Source organism: Tamandua tetradactyla, chromosome 2 (genome assembly GCF_023851605.1).
Source record: "Tamandua tetradactyla isolate mTamTet1 chromosome 2, mTamTet1.pri, whole genome shotgun sequence".
NCBI lineage: Eukaryota > Metazoa > Chordata > Mammalia > Pilosa > Myrmecophagidae > Tamandua > Tamandua tetradactyla.
In genome coordinates this window covers 184,986,100-185,007,189 of record NC_135328.1, presented here as the reverse complement: position 1 = coordinate 185,007,189, position 21,090 = coordinate 184,986,100, and the positions used below count along the sequence as shown (strand labels likewise).

At 36.4% G+C, this 21,090-nt stretch overlaps 1 protein-coding gene across 3 annotated transcripts in view; it reads left to right on the top strand.

Annotated features, from left to right (window-relative positions):
- Window positions 1–21,090, top strand: part of ZMPSTE24 (zinc metallopeptidase STE24) — an 86,229-nt gene that overhangs the window by 586 nt on the left and 64,553 nt on the right. For all 3 annotated transcript variants that reach the window (XM_077150145.1, XM_077150146.1, XM_077150144.1), the window contains exons 2-6: window positions 1,592–1,738; window positions 6,802–6,888; window positions 16,812–16,928; window positions 17,306–17,458; window positions 18,907–19,048. In XM_077150145.1, coding sequence (XP_077006260.1) covers window positions 1,592–1,738; window positions 6,802–6,888; window positions 16,812–16,928; window positions 17,306–17,458; window positions 18,907–19,048 — 646 coding nt within the window. The remainder of the gene's footprint in view (window positions 1–1,591; window positions 1,739–6,801; window positions 6,889–16,811; window positions 16,929–17,305; window positions 17,459–18,906; window positions 19,049–21,090) is intronic.

Genomic DNA, 21,090 nt, shown 5'->3' with positions numbered 1-21,090 from the left:
CACCACTTTGCAAAGCTTGTGTTCTTCTGCCTGTCCCAGAGCTTCCTTAGGATTCACGGGCTCAGAGTTAGCCTCTTTTATCTTTGGCAGCGACCCACAAGCCTTCAGAAGGAAGGTTCTAGTTTTTTAGAATCACAGATTACCATGACATTTGTGTAAAATCACAAGATTAGGAAAATATTTTCTGAAAATGTTTTGCAGTTCTTCCCAGAATTCTTACTTTTTTCTTTAAAAAAAAGTGTATGTATTGTTTTCCCCAAAAGAACAATATTTTCTTAAAACAACTTATTAGATCTTTTTATTTTTTGTTTAGAAAATTAAGAGAGTAAAGTAGAAAGTGAAAGTTACCTAACTCCCTGGAGATAATCATATAATTAGCAAATTGATAGATTAGGGATCTGAACTTTTAAATGAGGTGAATGTTAAGTTTAATTTACCTTTTTATTTGCAATCTGTCTGGTTTGCTTTACTCTTCAGACTCTCACTAATTTGTGTTGACCAGGAGAGTTTATGAAAAATCTTTCTGTTTTTAATTACTGGAATTCTTTTTCTTGAGCATTACAGCTTTTTCCTCTGTAAATTTCTGCTCTCAGTTTCCATTCTGCATGAATCTTTAAACTGAAAATTTTAATTTTATTTTTTCTATGTTGATGTTTGGGTTATATCTTAATCTCTTTATTTAATCCAAAATAGTTAAAGCTAATTGTTATGCGTTATAGCTGGGTTCTTTGGCATAGCTCTTTGGATAGCTTCATTAGTACAAATCTTATAGAAAAGACTCTTTGCATAAAGTATGCACATCAAATATAGTGTCTAAATTGGGAAATGGTTATTGAACATCTATCTGGCTTGCTTTAATAATAAACCTCAGTACAGTAACTATTTTTCAGCCAGTCTTCTTTACTGAGTTATGCTTTGATGTTATGCCCTCAGGTTTTATTGAGGGTTTGGTAAGAAGCCCGGCAATATATACAAGGAGCATTTGTTGTGGAACCATTATAGAAAATTATATCCATTATGTTGTTTGGTGCCTGTACACTATACTATGTTCCATGGGTTGAAAAATCCTTTCAGAATTTGGTACCATGAAAAAATTTGTCTTTCTTGAGATTTCTATTTGTCACTCCTCAAATTTACCCTACTTTGGCTTCCAGAAACCTGAGTACCAAATTTAATGACCAGCCAAAATAGCTAGCAATACTGGTGATTAGCGTATTTGCTTCCTTTTCTTTTCATGAATTTGTTTTCTATTTCATAGGACTTATCTTATACCCAGAATAAGTGGTACCTTTTGTGATGTTACAATTTCATCACAAAAGTGTGACAACAACTCTGATTTTAATTTTTATTTAGTAAACTAGCCTGAGATTCTCCTGTTTTGTTTTTACTTTTCTGTATTGGTTATTTCATTGGTCAATGTACTTGATAAAATGCATTGTTTATATATGTATAAAACACATTTAGTAGGCTTAAGTGATAAACTAATGCTATAAACCATTCAATGCTTGATCATAAATCATTATTGTAATAAACAATGAATTTATTGTTAACAGTTTCATTAAAGTGTTTTTTTTTTTTCAAAATATTTCAGAGAAGGATATATAAAACAACAACTCATGTACCACTGGAGTTAGGACAGATCATGGATTCAGAAACATTTGAGAAATCTCGACTGTATCAGCTGGATAAGAGTACTTTCAGTTTCTGGTCAGGACTGTATTCAGAGATTGAAGGCACTGTAAGTAATTACTTCTTGGAGAAACAATTTATCAAATTTTTGAATACATTGTAATATTTGTTTTCCAAAAATGCTTTCGTTTTTTTTTAATCTGCTTTACCATCATAAGTCTTTTTTTTTTAAATATTTTTATTAAGAAATAGCCACACACATCCAGTCCAACCCAGATTGCTTTCTTAACCTTTCTTATTGATAGTCTCTGTTAAATGAGGTAGAAACAAACTGTTTAGTTAGGTAAAAATTGTAGAATATGGTAACCGTCATCCTGAGGCCAGGGATGAAAAAGAAACTTACATGTTTTTCTTGTAGCAAGCGGAATCTCTCAGAAGCTCAGTTTTGATCATGTTATTCTCTTAAATAAAATCTTTCAGGAACCTACCCGTTTCCCATAAGGTAAAATCCAAAGCATGGCTTATAAGGTTTCTTGGTAACCCAGACAACCACTGCTTATTTGAACCTCATTCCTTTCCCCTCAGTATTCTTTCTCTTCTGTATTGTCTATCCCCTACCCATCTCGGTTCTGTTCACATGCTGGTTTCTCTGCCTAGGATGCTCCTCCTCTCACTCTTCATCTCCACCCTCTCACTGGAGCCTAGTTAACCCCTACTCATCCATTAGGATTCATCTGAGACATCATCTCTTCTGGGAGACCTTTGAAACTCCCCCTTCTCTTTGAGTCTGGGTTGGATGTTATCCCTACATTATTCCTATTAAAACACTTATTACATTGTGTTGAATTTTCCTGTTTAGTTGACAGGTAGATCCTTATGGAAAAGGTACTTTATGATCTTGTTCATCATTTTCTACCTAGTGCCTGGTATATAATAAGCACATAATTCGTATTTTTTGACTGAAGCAATGAATGACTGGATATATTTGTTTAGGAAAAGAAAGGGTCAGCCCTACCTTTGTGTGAAGAAAGTCCTTATGGTGTAGCGCAGTGTTTCACAACCTTTTTTCATTATCTCCCTTCCACCCACAAGGAGCCTTTTTTTTTTTGGCACGGGCCGGCACCGGGAATCAAACCTGGGTCTCCTGCATGGCAGGCGAGAACTCTGCCTGTTGAACCACTGTGGCCCGCCCGAAAGGAGCCTTTTTAAACTTTTTTTTCTAATTGTTCCCTCAATGAAATTTTAATATCACAGACATACTTTATATTTATTTATGTTATATATGTGTGGTGTGTGTGTGTACGCTTTATCCATAAAAAGAATAAAAGTTTTTTGCCCCAAGAACCAGTTTTTGCCCCTTTGGAGGCCATATCAGCCCCATGGAGAGTACATGATGTGAGGCTGAGAACAGACTCTGAACTTGGATGATTTGCGATTGAGTCTCAGCTTCACCACATTAGCTATGTGACCCCAAGGGACTCACTGGAGATATCTGTATTTCAGTTTTTTCATCCATAAAAATAGTGCGGTGATAGCAGTTTCTCATTCATGATGTTGATAGGATTAAATGAGTTGATATATGTTAGATGCTTAGAATGGTGCCTGACCCATTGTAAATGTTCTGTAATTGTTGGCTATTGTTATTTTTATCATCACCATCATTTTTCTCAGAACTCTTAGATTCCCCAAGTACCCCTAGGATAAAGATTCCTAAATGGAAAATTGCCATACTTATTTCATTATTTAAAGAGAAGAAACTGGCTGTTTGTAGCTTTGTTAAATAATGACAGAATAGTCTGGCTTTTAACAGAATTTTTGTTGACAAATATGGAATAATAAGACTAGCGTGTTTAGAATTGAATTATTAGAAACTGCTTCTATTTCCTCAAGATGATGGAAATGGCAAAGCTTCAAGAAGAGTTAACTGTTGAAATTTCAAAAAAATTAATAAATTACGTAGAAAAGAAATTGCATTGGCTTTTAGGGTACACAGGTATTGCCAATAAATAGTCTTTCTATGTTGACTTTTTTACTAATTCAAGGCTAGGGCTAGTTTATTTACTATGATACTGAAAATTAGTATTAAAACTTGATGCCTTCCAGCCAAGCCTGAAAAGGCAGCATCGTTGTAGATTATATTCAGCTTTAGTAAATTTATCTGAAGCATTTTTTCTGTTAGGGACAGGGCCCAAATAGGAAACCAACCTTTGGAAAGAGATGGAAGTAGAGCTAGTGAATTTAATTACTATCGTTTTTCCTCTTTTATGTTTACCTCTTTGAAGTTCTTTGACTTACTCCCAAAGGACCATGATAAAATGACACTAGTAAACATTTCCAGAAAAAGACTGGTAATGGTTTGGTCTTTAGGTTGGGGACCACAGGAATGGTTCTCTTTGTTCTAAAAGATGATAGAGATAGAGAAACTACATATATAAAATACATATATACAATTTATAATGTGTTGTGGATCAAACCAGAGGTAGAACCGATGGGCTAAAGTTGGAAACAGTAGTAGTAATCATGATAGTATTTGTGCACACAGTAATTTTTACTTCATACATAATTTTTACATTTATTATTCTGTTTGATGCTTATAATAACCCTCTGAGGTAGAAAGGACAAGCATTATTATTCCAGTTTTATGGATGAGGACGCAAAGGCTCAGAGAAATTAAAAGGCTTGCCCATTTAATGGCCAAGTGACACACTAATAAATGGGAGAGCTGGTTCTCAGAATCTGGTTTTTCAGGTCTATAAAATTACATCAAAGAAGGTATTCCAGAAACTTTAAGGACAGCAATATGGATGTGACAAATTGATCATTGGAAAACTAGTAGCTAAATATACCATTTGATAGGAAGCAGTTTTTTGTGTGTCATTTTGAAATCCTATTCTGTTTGAAAGCAAGTTTACTTATTACTGTTTTGTATTGATTATAATTAACAGGTTTGTGTGTTTTGGTCACAAAGAAGTGAGAAGTTTAAGTTAGACTATTTTTTCCCTCACTTCTTTCTACCCAAGGGACCTGATCAAAGACCTTTTATAACCAGTTTTAGAAGCCACTGTTTGCAGCAATGTGATAGAACACCCAGAGACAAAAGATCCTGCCTCTCTGTCAGACTTTAGAGCCCAATCAAGAAACAAAATGGCTGGGGATTGGAATATGGCAGAATAGTGGTTCCATTGTAAAATTCTCACCTGTCATGCAGGAGACCTGGGTTCAATTCCTTGCCCATGCACCACTGCTCCTCCCCCCAAAAATATGGTAGAGTAGAAAAGTTCAAATTGTTGCTTTTCCAGTTTCTGTAAATTTAGCAATTTAGTCATAGGACATCCTCAGGAGCATGCTCATTGGAATTATCAGGATAGAGAAATTTTACAGTTCATTTTGCTTTGTTTGTCTGTCCCAATAGCATACTAAAGAAAGTTTGCAACATCAGTTTCTAAGTACATTCCTAGATTATTCAAAGTTTATATTAAAATTATCCTTGACTTACAGCCTTTCACCTAAGGCATTAAAAATTCTTAATTCTGCATTATTTATTAGTATTACAAATAAGACAGAAGAAATACCATCTGAGGTCAGTTAGCTCAATAAGTGGAACATATACCAGACAATGGTGCCAAAACATGTCTGTTGGGAAAATAGAGTTGATGTCCAGGATTGAGCTAGTTGTAGAAATGTGGAAATGCCTGGACATAGAGTTAAGGGAACCTTTAAAAAAGTGATTTATTAAAACAGTATTTTCAAGCTTTAGTTTGCATCAGAATCACCTGGAGATTGTAGGGCCCCACTTCCAGTTTCTGATTTAGTAAGTCTGGGATGGGGCCTGAGAATTTGCATTTATAACCGATTCCCAAATCATGCTGTCTCTACTGATCCAGAGATCATACTTTGAGACGCATGGTATTAAAACAACCCAACGTATTTGTAAAAATTTGAAAGACGGATAGTATCTAGAGTGAGTAAGATTTGGGGGAAACTAGAGTATTCAAGTACTAAAGTGAAAGTGTAATTTGGTACAAATACTTTAGAGAACAAACTATTAATACCGAATAAAGTTGAAAATATGTGCCCCTTACAACCCTTTGCAGCACTGTGCATGGTGAAGTAGATAGATAGTATATATTCATAGGGTAGAATACTATGTGTGCATAGATTTATGGATGGTTTTAAAAAAATTAGAGTGTAAAAAGCAGTTACAGAATGATGATTACAATGTAATATTATTTATATACATTCTTAAAAGTCATTTTGTTATTTATATATTCATTTATAAAAATGGAGAGTAGATTGTAAGGATACCCCTGAAATATATGGCAGTGCCCCAAACCCTATAAACCACTAGGGTCCATGTCTGGATGAATGGGAATGTTGTGCTTTTAACCAAGGAGTGAGATTGACCATTTGTGCTCCTGAGCTTTCACAGAAAGAAAAATACATTGCTTCCTCTTGACAAAATGAATTCCACAAACTTAGTATCTGCTGTGGAAAGTATTGTTTTGTTGGCATGCTTTTTTTTTCCTTCAAATTTTAAGAGCTACACTCTCATTCTAATATCCTGTGATTTGGTGAACGTCTACATTCACTCTGTTCAAAGCAAAGGGTGGTGGTATTTGCCCACTCCAGTGAAATCCTGACTGCTACCTCAGGAAACACCTTTTCCTGACCTGGAAAAGGCACAGATGTCCCATTCCATCCCTGATTTGGTAAGTAGACATGCCTCTCCTCTTCTAAATCAACAATAATACTTTTTCCTGACTGAAGAGGACTGTTTCCTTTTAAGCAGAAGACATTTATGGAGCCAGCTAGCCTGGTTCAAATCCCATTTCTGTTACTCATTAGCCATGGGATTTTGGACAAATGCTTAACCCCTCTAAGTTCAGTTCCTGAATTTTCAAAGTTTCTATTGTGGTCTTTTAGCAAAGCTTTTATTTAATTCACATACCATATACTTCATCCATTTTAAGTGTACAAGCAAAATCTTTTTAACAGTTTAAAGTTAGTATCTCAAGTAGTTTGCATTCATTTAAATGTGTATTTTATTCTAAATGAGATAGATCTCGTTTTTCTTTAGAGATAATTATTTTGTCCTTTTTTCTTTATAATATGCTCTTATATGGTAATGTCTTGTATGATTCAACTGTGACCAAAGTGTATGTTGTTTTATAGCTTATTCTTCTCTTTGGAGGAATCCCTTATCTGTGGAGACTTTCTGGACGGTTCTGTGGATATGCTGGCTTTGGACCAGAGTATGAGGTATGTTATTCAGCAGTGTATACTTTTCAGAATTTTTCTTTTTGCTTAGCCGAGTTTTATACCGAAGTTAATTTTTTTGGCTCCTACAGTTAGTAGACTTGCTTCTCTGTCTACATAGAACTTGTCCACTCATGCTGTATTAGTTAGGATAATGCTAGTTACTCTAACAAACACCTATATTTCGGTGGCTTATCATTACAGTTTATTTCATAATTACATAGATAGCCCAGTGTAAGTCAGGAACCCAGAATCTTTTTGTCTTATGACTTCGCCACCCCCTTAGTGCCCTAGAGTTCCACGTCCAACGGGTAGATGGAAAAAGGGCAAAGAAAACACACCCTTTTGTTAACTTCCTTGGCATCGAATTAGTACCTGTCTTTGTACACACATTTTTTGGGTGGGCTAGTCATTTGGTCTCACCCAGATACAAGGGAGCTGGGAGATTTGGTCTCTGGCTAAGCAGTTACTTCTCAAGAACACAACTCTGTGCAATGAAAGGGGAAGCATGAATTTTGTGACACCCATGCTAAGCAGATATGCTTCTGTGCCACAAACACTTAGCAGGTACTTCAAAGACAGAGTACATAGGAATGTATCTCCTAGGATCTTCACTGGGCTGCTTGAATTGATTTCCTGGAACTCCAGTTTCTGGACAAAGCCTTACACTTGATTGAGACTTTCCACCTATAATGAATCCTAGGGCATTGCTTCCTGATTTTTTCCTTGGAATTTGCCAAGTCTGTTCCCTCCTTCTTGATTGTTTGTTTGAAATTATGGCCCTCATTGTCTATACTGTGTTTGTATATACTTTTCTAAAGCAGCCAAACTTTGTTAGACAACTTATTTCTGTGAAATCTCTGTATCTGCGAGACCCCATTACATTTGACCAAACTCTTGATCCTGATTTGCAGTTTGTAGTATGATAGTTTATTTGCATAATCTCTGCATTGTTTCAGAAATGATTTAAAATGGTTTCATATAAGTATCATGGCTGGCTTCTTATTCCATGTTCATCTTAAATGTCACTTTCTAAGAGAGAATTTCCCTGACACTTCATTTAAAGTAGCATCCTCTTGTCACTCTTTAGTGAAACACATTATTTTATTTTCTTTATGAAGGAAGTTATTGCTATCTGCAGGTATCTTGTCCGTTATTTATCTCTTTGACAAGAATTTTAAGGTCCTGGGTGATATATCTTCAATTCCTGTGTTCCCAGTACCTAGAAAATGCCTGTTATGTAGACTCTCCATAAACAGCTGTTACGTGAATGATCACAGTATACTTACATATGCATAGAAAATATATTGTTTACCTTACTAGGCTCATATTTTATATAATGTTGTGAGGTGTTATTTTTACTTTTAACCATATCTTGGAGATCTTTTCCTGCCAGTTTATATAGGTCTTTGTTCAGTACTGCATAGTACTGGCAGTTCTTATTTTATACAATTCTAGTATACGTGAATATAGTCATCCTGGTTTGGTTAAGTAATACCAATCCTCCAACAACACAGTTTAAATTTCAGTTATGATAGTATATTATATGAGTAATTTTACAAAGAACAAACTTTGCAGCTAGCTCTTCAGGCTACAAATCACTACATTAGTAACAAGTTTCCATCGTGATCAGTAATCAATCACCTCATTTCTTGCAAAGTGCCCTAGTGACAGAATACTGCATCTGTTACTGAACTCATCCACAGACAACAAACTGTGTAGTTATACTGACTCCTTGTCTCCCACATAACATTTTACAAAAACAGATAATCAAAAGAGAGAATTGGACAACAAGGATGCAAGTGCAGCAGACAGACAAAAAAATAACACCGAAAGTGGAATTTACATCTAATGAAAAAGCTAACTGTGGGAATGTTAACATTGACATAATTTAAGATATGTAGCCAGGGGAAATCAGTACTAGATACAGTACACTAAATAAGTAAATTTTAGTTTTACTTTTTTTCCCCATTTCCCTATACATTTAGAGCTGACACTAAGTTTTTAATATTTTGACCACAAATTTTAAATGTCACATAACAATCCTAATTTTTTCCATTGATTATTAAAATTGCTCTGTTTGGTTTGAGCTTGCCTGGTCATTTTTTACAGTTCTGCACTACTGTGTAAAGTTAGTATAGCTTTATATTCATTGTGGATATGTATCATTTATTTAATTACTCTTATATTGATAAGTTGTTTCCATATTTTCCTTAATTTCTTTATTACAAATAATGTTACAGTGTATATATCTCTTACCTGAACTTTTATGCGCGAGTATAAATATTTCTGGAACTAACTGAACCAAATTTGTATTCAAAATTTTAATAGATGCTGCCGAATTCCCTCCTAAAATAGCTTGTTTGGTTTGTGTTCTCTCAGAGTGTATAAAATACCAAAATACCCTTTTGCTGGATCATTCATTATATACGTGATCTTAATTTTGCCTATCTGGCAAGGGACAAAAAATGTTATTATGCTATTATTTCATATGCTATTGAATGAAAAAGGATACAAAGCAACATTAGTAAATAAAAGTGTGTGTGAATATCCATACAGATTTTTTACATAGCTAGTCTACTAATGAACATTTAAATTGGTTCCAATTTTTCTTTATTACATAGAGTGGTACCCATAGTTGTACATATATCTGTGCACATATTTCACATATATAAGTCTGAAATGGTGCCAACAGTGCTTTTGTCTGGGAGAATTTTGACCACTTTTGTTTCCTTATTTTTGTTTCTCTCAAGAAAATGCAGCAATGAACATGTACTTCTTTTATAATTAAAACCATTTGTCATACTGAAAATAGAAGAAGAAAAGCAGGTAGATAGCAGCTTCATCTAGACATAGGCAGTGTATCATTTGGCAGGACTTACTACTTTTCCAAACATCTATCTAGGGGTCCAGATAATGTCCTTATTTTTTCAACAGGAAAAGATGGTCCAGCCCTTCTCAGCAAGTAATGTACTTAATGGCTAAAAATGCTTTAGAGTTCTGTTGCCACATCACGTATTTGAGATGGGATGAATAACTGCATCTCACACAAGGGATGGGTTGGCCAGGGTGTGTTGGCCTGTGTTCTAGTTTGCTAGCCGCCAGAATGTAATATACCAGGAACAGAATGGCTTTTTAAAAGGGGAATTTAATAAGTTGCTAGTTTACAATTCCAAGGCCAAGAAAATGTCCCAGTTAAAACAAGTCTATAGAAATGTCCAATCTAAGGCACCCAGGGAAAGATACCTTAGTTCAAGAAGGCCAATGAAGTTCATGGTTTCTCTCCCAAGTGGAAGGGCACATGGCGACCACGACGTCATCTGCTAGCTTCTTCTCCTGGCTTCCTGTTTCATGAAGTTCCCTGGGAGGAGTTTTCCTTCTTCATCTCCGAAGGTCGCTGGCTGGTGGACTCTGCTTCTCATGGTTATGTCATTCTGCTCTGCTCTCTCTGAATCTCTCTCATTCTCCAAAATGTTTCCTCTTTTATAGGACTCATCTCCCCTAATCTAGCTTAACAACCACTCTTGATTTGATTACATCTCCAGGGAGGTGATCTAATTACATACTGTATTGAACAGGGATTATTCTGCCTTTACGAAATGGGATTTTGTTAAAACATGACTTTTCAAGGGTACATACATCCTTTCAAACCAGCACAGCCTGAATCACTCTTCCATAATGTCACAGGACTTTATAATGTGCTGTGTCCTGGAAACTTTCCAGAGCCTTCAGTTGTTCATTGATTTGTTGCCTTTGAGAAGCAATGGGTTAAAACCCCTTGTCCCCACTGCCTAGTAGACCTAATCCTTACAAGGTTTTCTCCTTTCTAGGCTAGAATTAGAGACAAAGCTCCAGGAACTTGTATAGTTGTGTTTTGCCAATGTGACTTTTCTGTCACACTTCCCTTTTCAGCTGTGATATTTTCCTTAACTCAATCACCTTTCCAAACTTAGCTCACAGTTGTCTAAGGAAAGTAGTGTAAAGAGCATTTTGGGATCAGATTATGAAATTCTTTAAAATTGTAATGAGTTTGAAGTCTTCTGTTAGAGAGCCCTTAAGATTTTCTTTTTAATTTAAAAAAAAAATTTTTAATACCAAAAAACACTGAACAAATGCAAACATTCCTACTTTGATCATTCCGTTCTACATATATAATCAGTAATTCACAATATCATCACATAGTTATATATTTATCATCATGATCATTTCCTGAAACATTTGCATCTATTCAGACGAAGAAATATTCAAATTCTCTGTTTCTTTATTGATCCTCTGTCTAGATGTTTTGTCCGTTGGTAAGAGTGGTGAATTGAAGTTTCCAACTATTATAGTAGATGTATCTATTTCTCTTTTCAGTGTTTGCCTCATGTATTTTGGAGCATTCTGGCTTGGTGCATAAATATTTATGATTGTTATGTCTTCTTGCTGAATTGTTCCTTTTATTAATACATAGTATCCTTCTTTGTCTCTTTTAACTTTTACATTTGAAGTCTAATTTGTTGGATATTAGTATAGCTACTCCTGCTCTTTTCTGATTGCTGTTTGTGTGAAATATCTTTTCCCAACCTTTCACTGTCAACCTGTGTTTATCCTTGGATCTAAGGTGCATTTCCTGTAGACAGCATATAGATGGGTCCTGTTTTTTAATCCATTCTGCCAGTCTATGTCTTTTGATTGGGGAGTTTAATCCATTAACATTTAGTGTTGTTACTGTATGGGTAGTACTTTTTTCTACCACTTTACCTTTTGGATTTTATATGTCATATCTAATTTTCCTTCTTTTTACCTTTACTGATAGTCTTCCTTTCTACATTCTTCTCCACACCTCTCTCTTCTGTCTTCGTATCTGTCTCTAGTGCCCCCTTTAGTATTTCTTGCAGAGCTGGTCTCTTGTTCACAAATTCTCTCAGTGATTTTTTGTTTGAAAATGTTTTAATTTCTCCCTCATTTTTGAAGGGCAGTTTTGCTGGATATAGAATTCTTGGTTGGCAGTTTTTCTTTTTTTAATAATTTAAATATATCTTCCACTGCCTTCTCACCTCCATGGTTTCTGCTGAGAAATCTACACATAGTCTTATTGGGTTTCCCTTGTATGTGATGGATTGCTTTTCTCTTGCTGCTTTCAAGATTCTCTCTTTCTCTTTGACCACTGACATTCTGATTAGTAAATGTCTTGGAGTACATCTATTTGGATCTATTCTCTTTGGGGTACGCTGCACTTCTTAGATCTGTAATTTTTAGTCTTTCATAAGAGTTGGGAAATTTTCAGTGATAATTTCCTCCATTAGTTTTTCTTCTCCTTTTCCCTTCTCTTCTCCTTCTGGGATACCCACAACACGTATATTCATGCGCTTCATATTGTCTTTCAATTCCCTGAGTCCCTACTCATATTTTTCCATTTTTTTCCCGATATTTTCTTTTTCTTGTCGGATTTCAGATGTTTCATCCTACAGTTCACTAATCCTATCTTCTGCCTCTTGAAATCTACCATTGTAGGTTTCCATTGTTTTTTTCATCTCTTCTACTGTGCCTTTCATTCCCATAAGTTCTGTGATTTGTTTTTTCAGACTTTCCGTTTCTTCTTTTTGTTCCTTCCTTGCCTTCTTTATATCCTCCCTCAATTCATTGATTTGGTTTTTGATGAGGTTTTCCATGTCTGTTCATATATTATGAATTAACTGTTTCAGCTCCTGTATCTCATTTGAATTGTTGGTTTGTTCCTTTGACTGGGCCATATCTTCAATTTTCCTAGTGTGATTTGTTATTTTTTGCTGACATCTAGGCATTTAATTACCTTAATTAATTTATTCTGGAGATTGCTTGCACTTCTTTTACCTAGGGTTTTCTTGCTGGATGAATTTGTTGTCTATCTGTACTTTGACATTCAATTCAGCTTTATCTGGACCTCTAGCTTAGGTTTTGTTTAACAGAGGAGAATTTTTCAGTTCTTGTTTTCTTGTTTCTTGCCTTGTTTGTATGGTGCCTTTTTCCCCCCACCCTTAGGAGGGTCTACATAGATATTTTAGACCCCAGCCGGATTTTCCCAGACCAAACTGGCCTCTTATCAGGAAGAAAGAGTCACCTGTGTTGGTTTTCCCTGAGGGTGAGACCCAGCAGGTTGAAAGACTTTCCTGTGAAGTCTCTGGACTCTGTTTTTCTTATCCTTCCCAATATGTGGCACTTGTCTGCCCGCAGGTCCCACCAGCATAAGATGATGCAGTACCTTTAACTTTGGCAGACTCTCCCTGCTAGGGGTGTGATGGAGACAGAGGAGAGGTTGTAGACTGGTTTTAATGGCTTCAAATTACCAAGCCCTGGGGTCTGAATTCCTTGAGGGAGGGATTCCACCTGAGTTGGGCTTCATCCCTACCCTGGGGAAGACACAGTCTCCAGACAAGCCCTCAAACTAGCTTGTTTCTGCCTATGCCTGGGGCAGTTGCAGCCTGAGAAGCCCTGCCGCTGTATCCAAAGGCAGTCAAGCCTTTGTAGAAGCACAGCCACAGAAACCTCTGTTTCTTTCTTTTTCTGTCAGCCCTCCCCCCTTGGTGCCAGGGCAAAAATGAGTGACTTCTGCTTTGACCAGGTTCACTTGAGCTGGGGGCCTATGTTTAGTTGTCAGAATTTGTTCATTAATTCCACAATTGGCATTTGGTTGCATTCAACCCCTGCTGCTGGTATAGTCTCATTCCTTTCCCCTCTGGAAGCAGCCTGTGGGGGAGGGGCGCTGGCCACTGCGGCTTGGGAAACTCACAGTTCTGGGGGGGGCTCATAGCCAGTCCAGCTGGTCCAGTCTGGGGTACGCTGTGTGTCCGGTCACTGACATGGCTCCAGGAGCTGTTCTGTACTGTTCCTGGTTATTCAGTAGCTGTTCTGGAGGACTAACTAAATCGTGCACCTTGCTAAGCCGCCATCTTGGCACCTCCCTTGAGGGGTAGCTTTTACTCTCAGATATTAAAATGTATTGTAAAGCTTAAAAAATGCGTGGGTGCAAAAACAAGCCTAAGTATAAGATTTCAGATTAGTGATTAAAGTATAAGGTATACATTTGCTTAGGATTACTAACTAAAAATAAATTTCTGCTTTATGTCCTATAAGAAAAATGAATACTTAGATAAATTGAATATTTAAATATAAACCAACGTTAAAGAACTAAAACATAAAGAAGCTAAAACTTTTCTAAAATCTAGACTTTTAAAGCATGACACCAAAGGTAAAAACCATGAGAATAAAGTTTGATAGATTTACATTTAAAGTTTCTCTGTGGGAAAAGGTGTCATTAGCAAATTTGAAAGATCAACTAGGGGAAGTGATTGAGAATTAATATGTTTATTGTGAAAGGAACTCTTTATAGAAAGAACTCTTTAGAAAAAGTTAAATGCCTCAATAGATAGGGAAAACCAGAAACATTCAAAGGTAGGAATTCAAATTTACATGAAAAATATAAATCCACATTGACAATCAAAGATATATACTTTAAAACAGCAAGGAGATTTTTGTTTGTTTTCACCTATCATATCAGACTGGAAAAAAAATTGAAAGAATGATAGTACAGAATTGGTAAGGGGGCAATAGTATGATACTGCTGGTGGATCAGAAACTGGTACAGTTTTTCTGGAGTGTATCTTGGCAAGATGTATCAAAAACCTTTAGTTGACCTGCCAGAGCACTGTGAGGGGCGGCAGCTGGCCCTGGACTTGTGTACCCTGGACTTTGGGTGTCTACGGGTTGAGTCCAGCCGTGTGGTGGTACCAGACGCAGGCAGCAGACCTGATGAGCCACCTCTAGGGAATGCTACTGTTGACTGGCAATCTCCCTCAGTGACCTTGGAGTACCCACGCAGGTTTGCGGGTGCACAGGGCAGCTCCAACATAGTACCACACAGCCCTGACAGCCCAAGAGTGCAGTGGAAGAAATAAGAACCACCAGACCCACAGGGAGCTATGGAAAGAGTCCATGGAGGCATGGTGGCACTGCTGAGGAAATTTGGGCACAATAGGGAGAAGACCATATGATGATGGAGGCAGAGACTGAAGTGAAGCATCCACAAGCCAAGAAACACCAAGGCTGGCAGCATCACCAGCAGCTAGGAGAGATAAGGAAGGATCCTCCCCTAGAAACTTCAGAGGAAGTGTGGCCCTGCCAACACCTTGGTTTCAGACTTCTGGCCTCAAGTAATGAGACAATCAATTCCTTTTGCTTTATGCCACCTATTTTGGGGTACTTTGTTATAGAGCCACATACCCTTTAATACCTATTCATTTTTGTACCCCTCATGTGATGGTTTAAAGTGTCTACGTATTCTTTGACATTCGTCCCTTCAAAACACAGGGAGCTTAATTTGCCTCTCCTTAAGTGTGGGCTGGACTCACTGACTTGTTTCTAACAAACAGAATGTGGAGGAAATAGGAAGCATGACTTGAGAGTAGAGCATAAAAGGTACAGGGGCTTCCCCCTTGCCCTCTCTTTGATCACTACTAGGGAGAAAGCTGGCTGCCATGTCAGGAGGAGACTTGAGCAGTGGTATGGAAAGGTCTCCCACTCCCTGTCAAGCCTTTAGACGATGCAGCACTAATTCATGTCTTGACCCCAACCTCAGGGCAGACCCTGAGCTGGAACCACCCAGCCAAACTAATCCCAAATTCCTGATTCACAGTGATTGTGACATAATAAATATTTGTGTTAAAACACTGAATTGTGGAACAACTTGTTAATACAACAAAACATAAACTAATGTAGTTGTTACCCAATAAAAATTTTTAATGATTAATAAAAAGACAAACAAACTTTAAAACGTTCACAGCCCTTAACACCAGATATTTCACCTCAATGAATTTATGAGAAATGAATGTATGGAGATTTGTATATTAAGAGGTTAATTGTAGCATTGGAATGAATGCTATAACTAAAATGGCCTAATACCCACCTATATAATGGAATTCATTAGAACCATTCAAAATGATGTTGATCTATATTATTGATAAAGAAAGATGTTCATGATATGTTAAGTGAGAAAAGCAGGAATTCAATCAGTCTGTACAATGTGAGTGTACTTTTGGAAGATGGGATTCCAATTCATTAACTTTGAGGAAGGTCCTGGAAATTTTTTTTTCCCATTTCCTGTTTGGGAACAAGTGCTAGAATAAACTGTTCTGCATGTTGTAGCTAGACAAATCTCTTTCCTTCCTCTTCCCACCTCCTTTTTTACTACGTTTAGAAACTTAATTAGGCTCATCTTTACTATCAAATATACTTTGGTAGTGTGTGCTATACTCAACGTTTAACCTGAAATAATTCAATTATATACCATTGGGGGTGGGCAGGTTGAGAAGGACAATAACTGAGTGGTTGGGGAAGGAGAGAAGGGATTCTCTTTGCCTCATTGTCCTTTCTCCTTCTCCACAACTCCTCTCATACTAATTTCATGCTTATTAGACCTGTCCTTCACAGGCCAAGGAGAATAATTTGCAAAGAGAAACAAGGAAATCCTTGGCTTTTGATCTTCTAAGGTTTTTGTGAAAACTGGAGTGCCCTGCCCTGCCCTGCCTGCCAGACCCACAGGGAGCTATGCAGAGAGTCCATGGAGGCATGGTGGCACTGCTGAGGAAATTTGGGCACAATTTGCCAGCATTGTCTCTTTTCTGAATTCCTTTAACCGTTTTGTGTATATGACTTAAGGTAACTTTTGCATAGTGCCTGTGTAATAAAAGAAGAATCATTTTATTGCCTCTTTCTTTTACAAGTAAACATTTTTTTGAGGGCAAGGACGATGTTTCAGACTGTGTATTACCCCATAGAATGAAGATTACACATTGCTTGGGATATAGTAGATACTCAGCAAATATTCATCTAGTTATTCACTTGTAATTCATTTGAGGAATGAATTCTTTTATACCATTAAAGTGCCATTTTTTTCTTCTTCTCTTTAGATCACCCAGTCCTTGGTGTTTCTACTATTAGCTACACTTTTCAGTGCGTTGACTGGTTTGCCGTGGAGTCTTTATAATACTTTTATAATAGAAGAAAAACACGGTTTCAATCAACAGGTATAATAGAGACTGCAGATATTCTTTTATTAATGTGAAGTTGTTTTGTGCTTTTGTCCTCTGTTGGTTAACAATTCAAACATAATTTGTTATTTTAGAGCATGAACTAATTAAAAAAGGAAATGCAGATATGATAAAGTCTTGCTGTAAAACTCTTCTAGCACTAATGTCCTGTGTTTTTTAGCTAAAAATATTTAAATGAGTTTATTTTATACTGTAAAGTACAAGACAGTTACTTATTATCTTAGGCCTAGTGTCATTTTCTATAATTTCACTGAATGTTAATTTTAAAAATTGCTTTAATTTGGTATTCTTTATATTCAATTTACTACTGTCTCAGTTTTTTGTGTTGATGTTTTTGGTTTTTTTTATTTCAGACCTTGGGATTCTTCATGAAAGATGCAATCAAGAAATTTATTGTGACTCAGTGTATTTTATTGCCTGTGTCTTCACTTCTACTTTACATTATTAAAATTGGGGGTGATTACTTTTTTATATATGCCTGGCTGTTCACATTAGTTGTTTCTCTGGTGAGTAAAATCTTTATGAAATGTCAATAGTTGGTCACATAAATTCCCCTTTTGATTTCTATTTTTGGGTATAGAAAAAGATGGTTGACTCTGACCTTAGATTTTCTTCTCTTTACGTTGACTCATAAATAGATCTTAGAAGCTAGTTGTTAGTCACTTTTCATGATCCATTTGTCAGGCAATTTTGTGAGTTGCCAGTAGACTGAATATACTGATCTGAGAATTTAATGACTCTTAACTGACCTAAAAATCATGAACATTTGAAGAGGATAGATTTAAGAGGGGCAAGTGAAAAGAAGCCTAAACTTACTGGTTTTCTTCTGCCCTCATCTGTCTGCCTTGCCCTTCTTCCCTCCCTTTTCTCTTTCTTCTTTCTTTCCTTGTCCCTTTTCTGCTCTGTTCCTCTTACTCCTTTTCCCCTTCTCCTTCCGTACTTTTCCTTTTTCACCTCCCTTTTTCTCTCCCGCTGTCACCTCTCTTTTCTCCCTCTTTTTCTTCTCCCTGCCTTTTCCTTTCTTTTTTTCCCTTCACATTTTCTTTTCTGCCTTGTTTGGCCATCTTCTAAACTGCCTCACTACACAAACACTGCAACACCATCAAAATGGTTTTTTTCACAGGGCAGGCCGTGGTGGCTCAGCAGGCAGAGTTCTTGCCTGCTGTGCCAGAGACCTGGGTTCAATTCCCAGTGCCTCCCCATGCAAAAAAAAAGGTCTTTTCACAGCCCCCAATAAATATCATCAGTCAGCCCTGTAACCCTTTAGTACCACTGATAGTGAGGTTTCTTTTAATCTGAATTACCATGATGCTCATTGCTTCACTTTCCACTAGTGGGATCAAGATCAGAGAATGGGAGCTAGTTGAAGTTACAACTATCTCTTATATGGCCAATTGAAACAAGAGGAAGGAGAGCAGAGCTCCAAAAATGCTTAAAGAAGTGCTGTTTCAACCAAAGTATACAGTTGTGAACTGCAGGTAATTAATTTTAGCAGGCAGACCAAACCAAGTAACAGCACACAATCAAGCTCTAGTAGTTCTTTTTTAGCAAAGAATTCAATCTATTATGATTGCCATGAAAAAACAGAACTGCAAGTTATGATAGGTTTATGAAGTATCAGAAATCTCTAAATTAAGAACTACAGTTTTAAAAGAAGTTTTCAATTTATTTCCAGTTAGAGAACTTAGTCATGGTATGTAGCATTATCTCCTAAAATAAAATTTAGGTTTAGTGTGTAATCAGGCTACCCCCCTTTTGAATTAATTCATCAAACAGATATGTTGTACTTAATAGATATTTATCTGATACTATTTGGGCTGGGAGTACTAGAGTAAACAAGGTCACTATTCTCAAGGAAGCGGTAATTATTTTAATATAATGGCATCTGTATAATGATAAGTAGTTTTTTTCTTTAAGAACATATTCAAAGATTGTTCTGACATTTACTTTTCAGGTGCTCGTCACAATCTATGCTGATTATATTGCCCCTTTATTCGACAAATTCACACCCTTGCCAGAAGGAAAGCTTAAAGAAGAAATTGAAGTAATGGCAAAGAGTATTGACTTTCCTTTGACTAAGGTGTATGTTGTTGAAGGTAAGGATGAGGATAAGGTTTTATTTGAGTAGCTTGTTTTGAGAACTTTATTCTTAAAATTTTAATAATGAATCATTTTTTTTAATTTGTTATTTAAGGTTAGGATTGTACATTTTCGCTTTTTAAAATTCTTGAAATTAATAACATAGTCCAGTGATACATATTAGAGACCTGATACCAAATCCTGCTCTTTCCTACAGCTGTTTGGTTAGCTTCACAGTATTGTTTTTAATTTTGGCCAAGATTTTTATCACTCCCTATTATATTATCTTGTATATTAGGCCGATTTATTCACATCTTTTACCTGCCTGGCTCCTTTACATAATTGAATTGGACTCTTGCATAGTCAATTCCATTTAGCACTAGTTTGGAGGCACCTAAACAAAGCCGACGTTACTGGCTTTGTTTCCATCAACAAAATATCCAGAATACCAAAAACTGTACTATCATCAGAAACTTCAGATTAATCATATTCTGTGTTTTTGATGATTGTTCTTTTGAGTTAAGTTTAGTAGGTCTACTGAAATCTCAAGGAAGCCTTCAGGGATGAAGAGAAAAACTATTATAAGGTACCATGAATTTCAGAATCTATAAATTAAAATCCATATAAATGAGTAAGACTGGTTCTGCCTCTGCTACATACTAGCTATAGGATCTTGGACAAATCACTTCACCTCTCTGGGTTTCAATTTTGCATCCTCTAAACTATGAGTTGACAGACCTTTTAGTAAAGGGCCAAATAATAAATATTTTTGGCTTTGTGAGTTATACAGTTTCTGGTACAATTATTCAGTTCTGCCACTGTAGTGTAAAAGCAGCCATAGGTAATATGTAAACAAGTGAGCATGACTGGATTCCAATTAAACCTTGTTTACAAAAATAAGCAGTGGGCTGGACTTAGCCTGCAGTCTGTAGTTTCCCAACCCCTGCTCTAAACTAAAAAATCACTGATGGGAGTCAGCTATATTGGATGTAGGACTAGAAAATGAGAAGCATTTGCACTGTTGGGCAGGACAGAGATGGTCCCAAGGAGAAAGAATGAATTAAAAGCAACTAGAAGAGTTTGTAAATCTTAGACACTTAGTGGCTTCTGAGATGTAACAGCCCAACTAAAGGCATGCTGGAACAGCTCAACCTTCTGTGGGAAATTATAGGAGCCAATGCAAACTTATTATGTTGGTTTCTGAGATAACTATTATTTTTTACATAGTATTAAGCTAATAACATACTAATAGTATGTAGAACAATCTCCAGGGGGCTTTTACTGAAGGGGCAGTAAGTTGCTGTCATTTAAGTTATTTTCAGATAACATAAGATAGCAGTTAATGATGGACAGTAGAGATAATCAATAGGATATGTGATATATGAAGCAACGCTTCATAATTTTGGATGAAATAGGAAGGCTTTATGGAGGATTATGTCAGGAACTGGGACTTCATTAGAAAATCAAGATATGATTAGGTGGGAAGTATCATTTCAGAGGCAAGTTTTTCAAGTCAGATAAACTTGAGTTGAATCCTAGGTGTGTTATAAATTAGCTGTGTGACTTTGGGCAACATACCTTCGCAGTTTATGCATCTGTAATGTATATTTTTATTGTTGTTAGTAACAGTCCTCAAAGTATTTTAAGTAAACAAATCTTGTTATTAACAATAACAATACACATTACAAATTTGTAAATTGTTATGGATATTGTAGTGAAAGACCAAGATTCCTGCTCACAAAAAATACATGTTAGATAGCAACATGTATTTTGTGTAAAGAATTAAATTAGTATGATGTGAAGGATCATAAGGGAAGACCTCTCTTAGCAAATGACACTTAAGATGAAACCTGAATTAAAGGAAAGAACATCATGCTGAGATCAATGGGAAGACCTTTGCGAGTTTGGTATATTCAAAGAACAGAAGTCCATTGTGGCTCAAGCATAGCAAGAGAGTGGTACGAAATGTAGTCTGAAACAGAGTCGGTCAGCATAGGCCTTTGTAAGACAGGGTAAAGAGCTTGGATTTTATCTTAAATTCAGTGAGAAAAGCCATTGG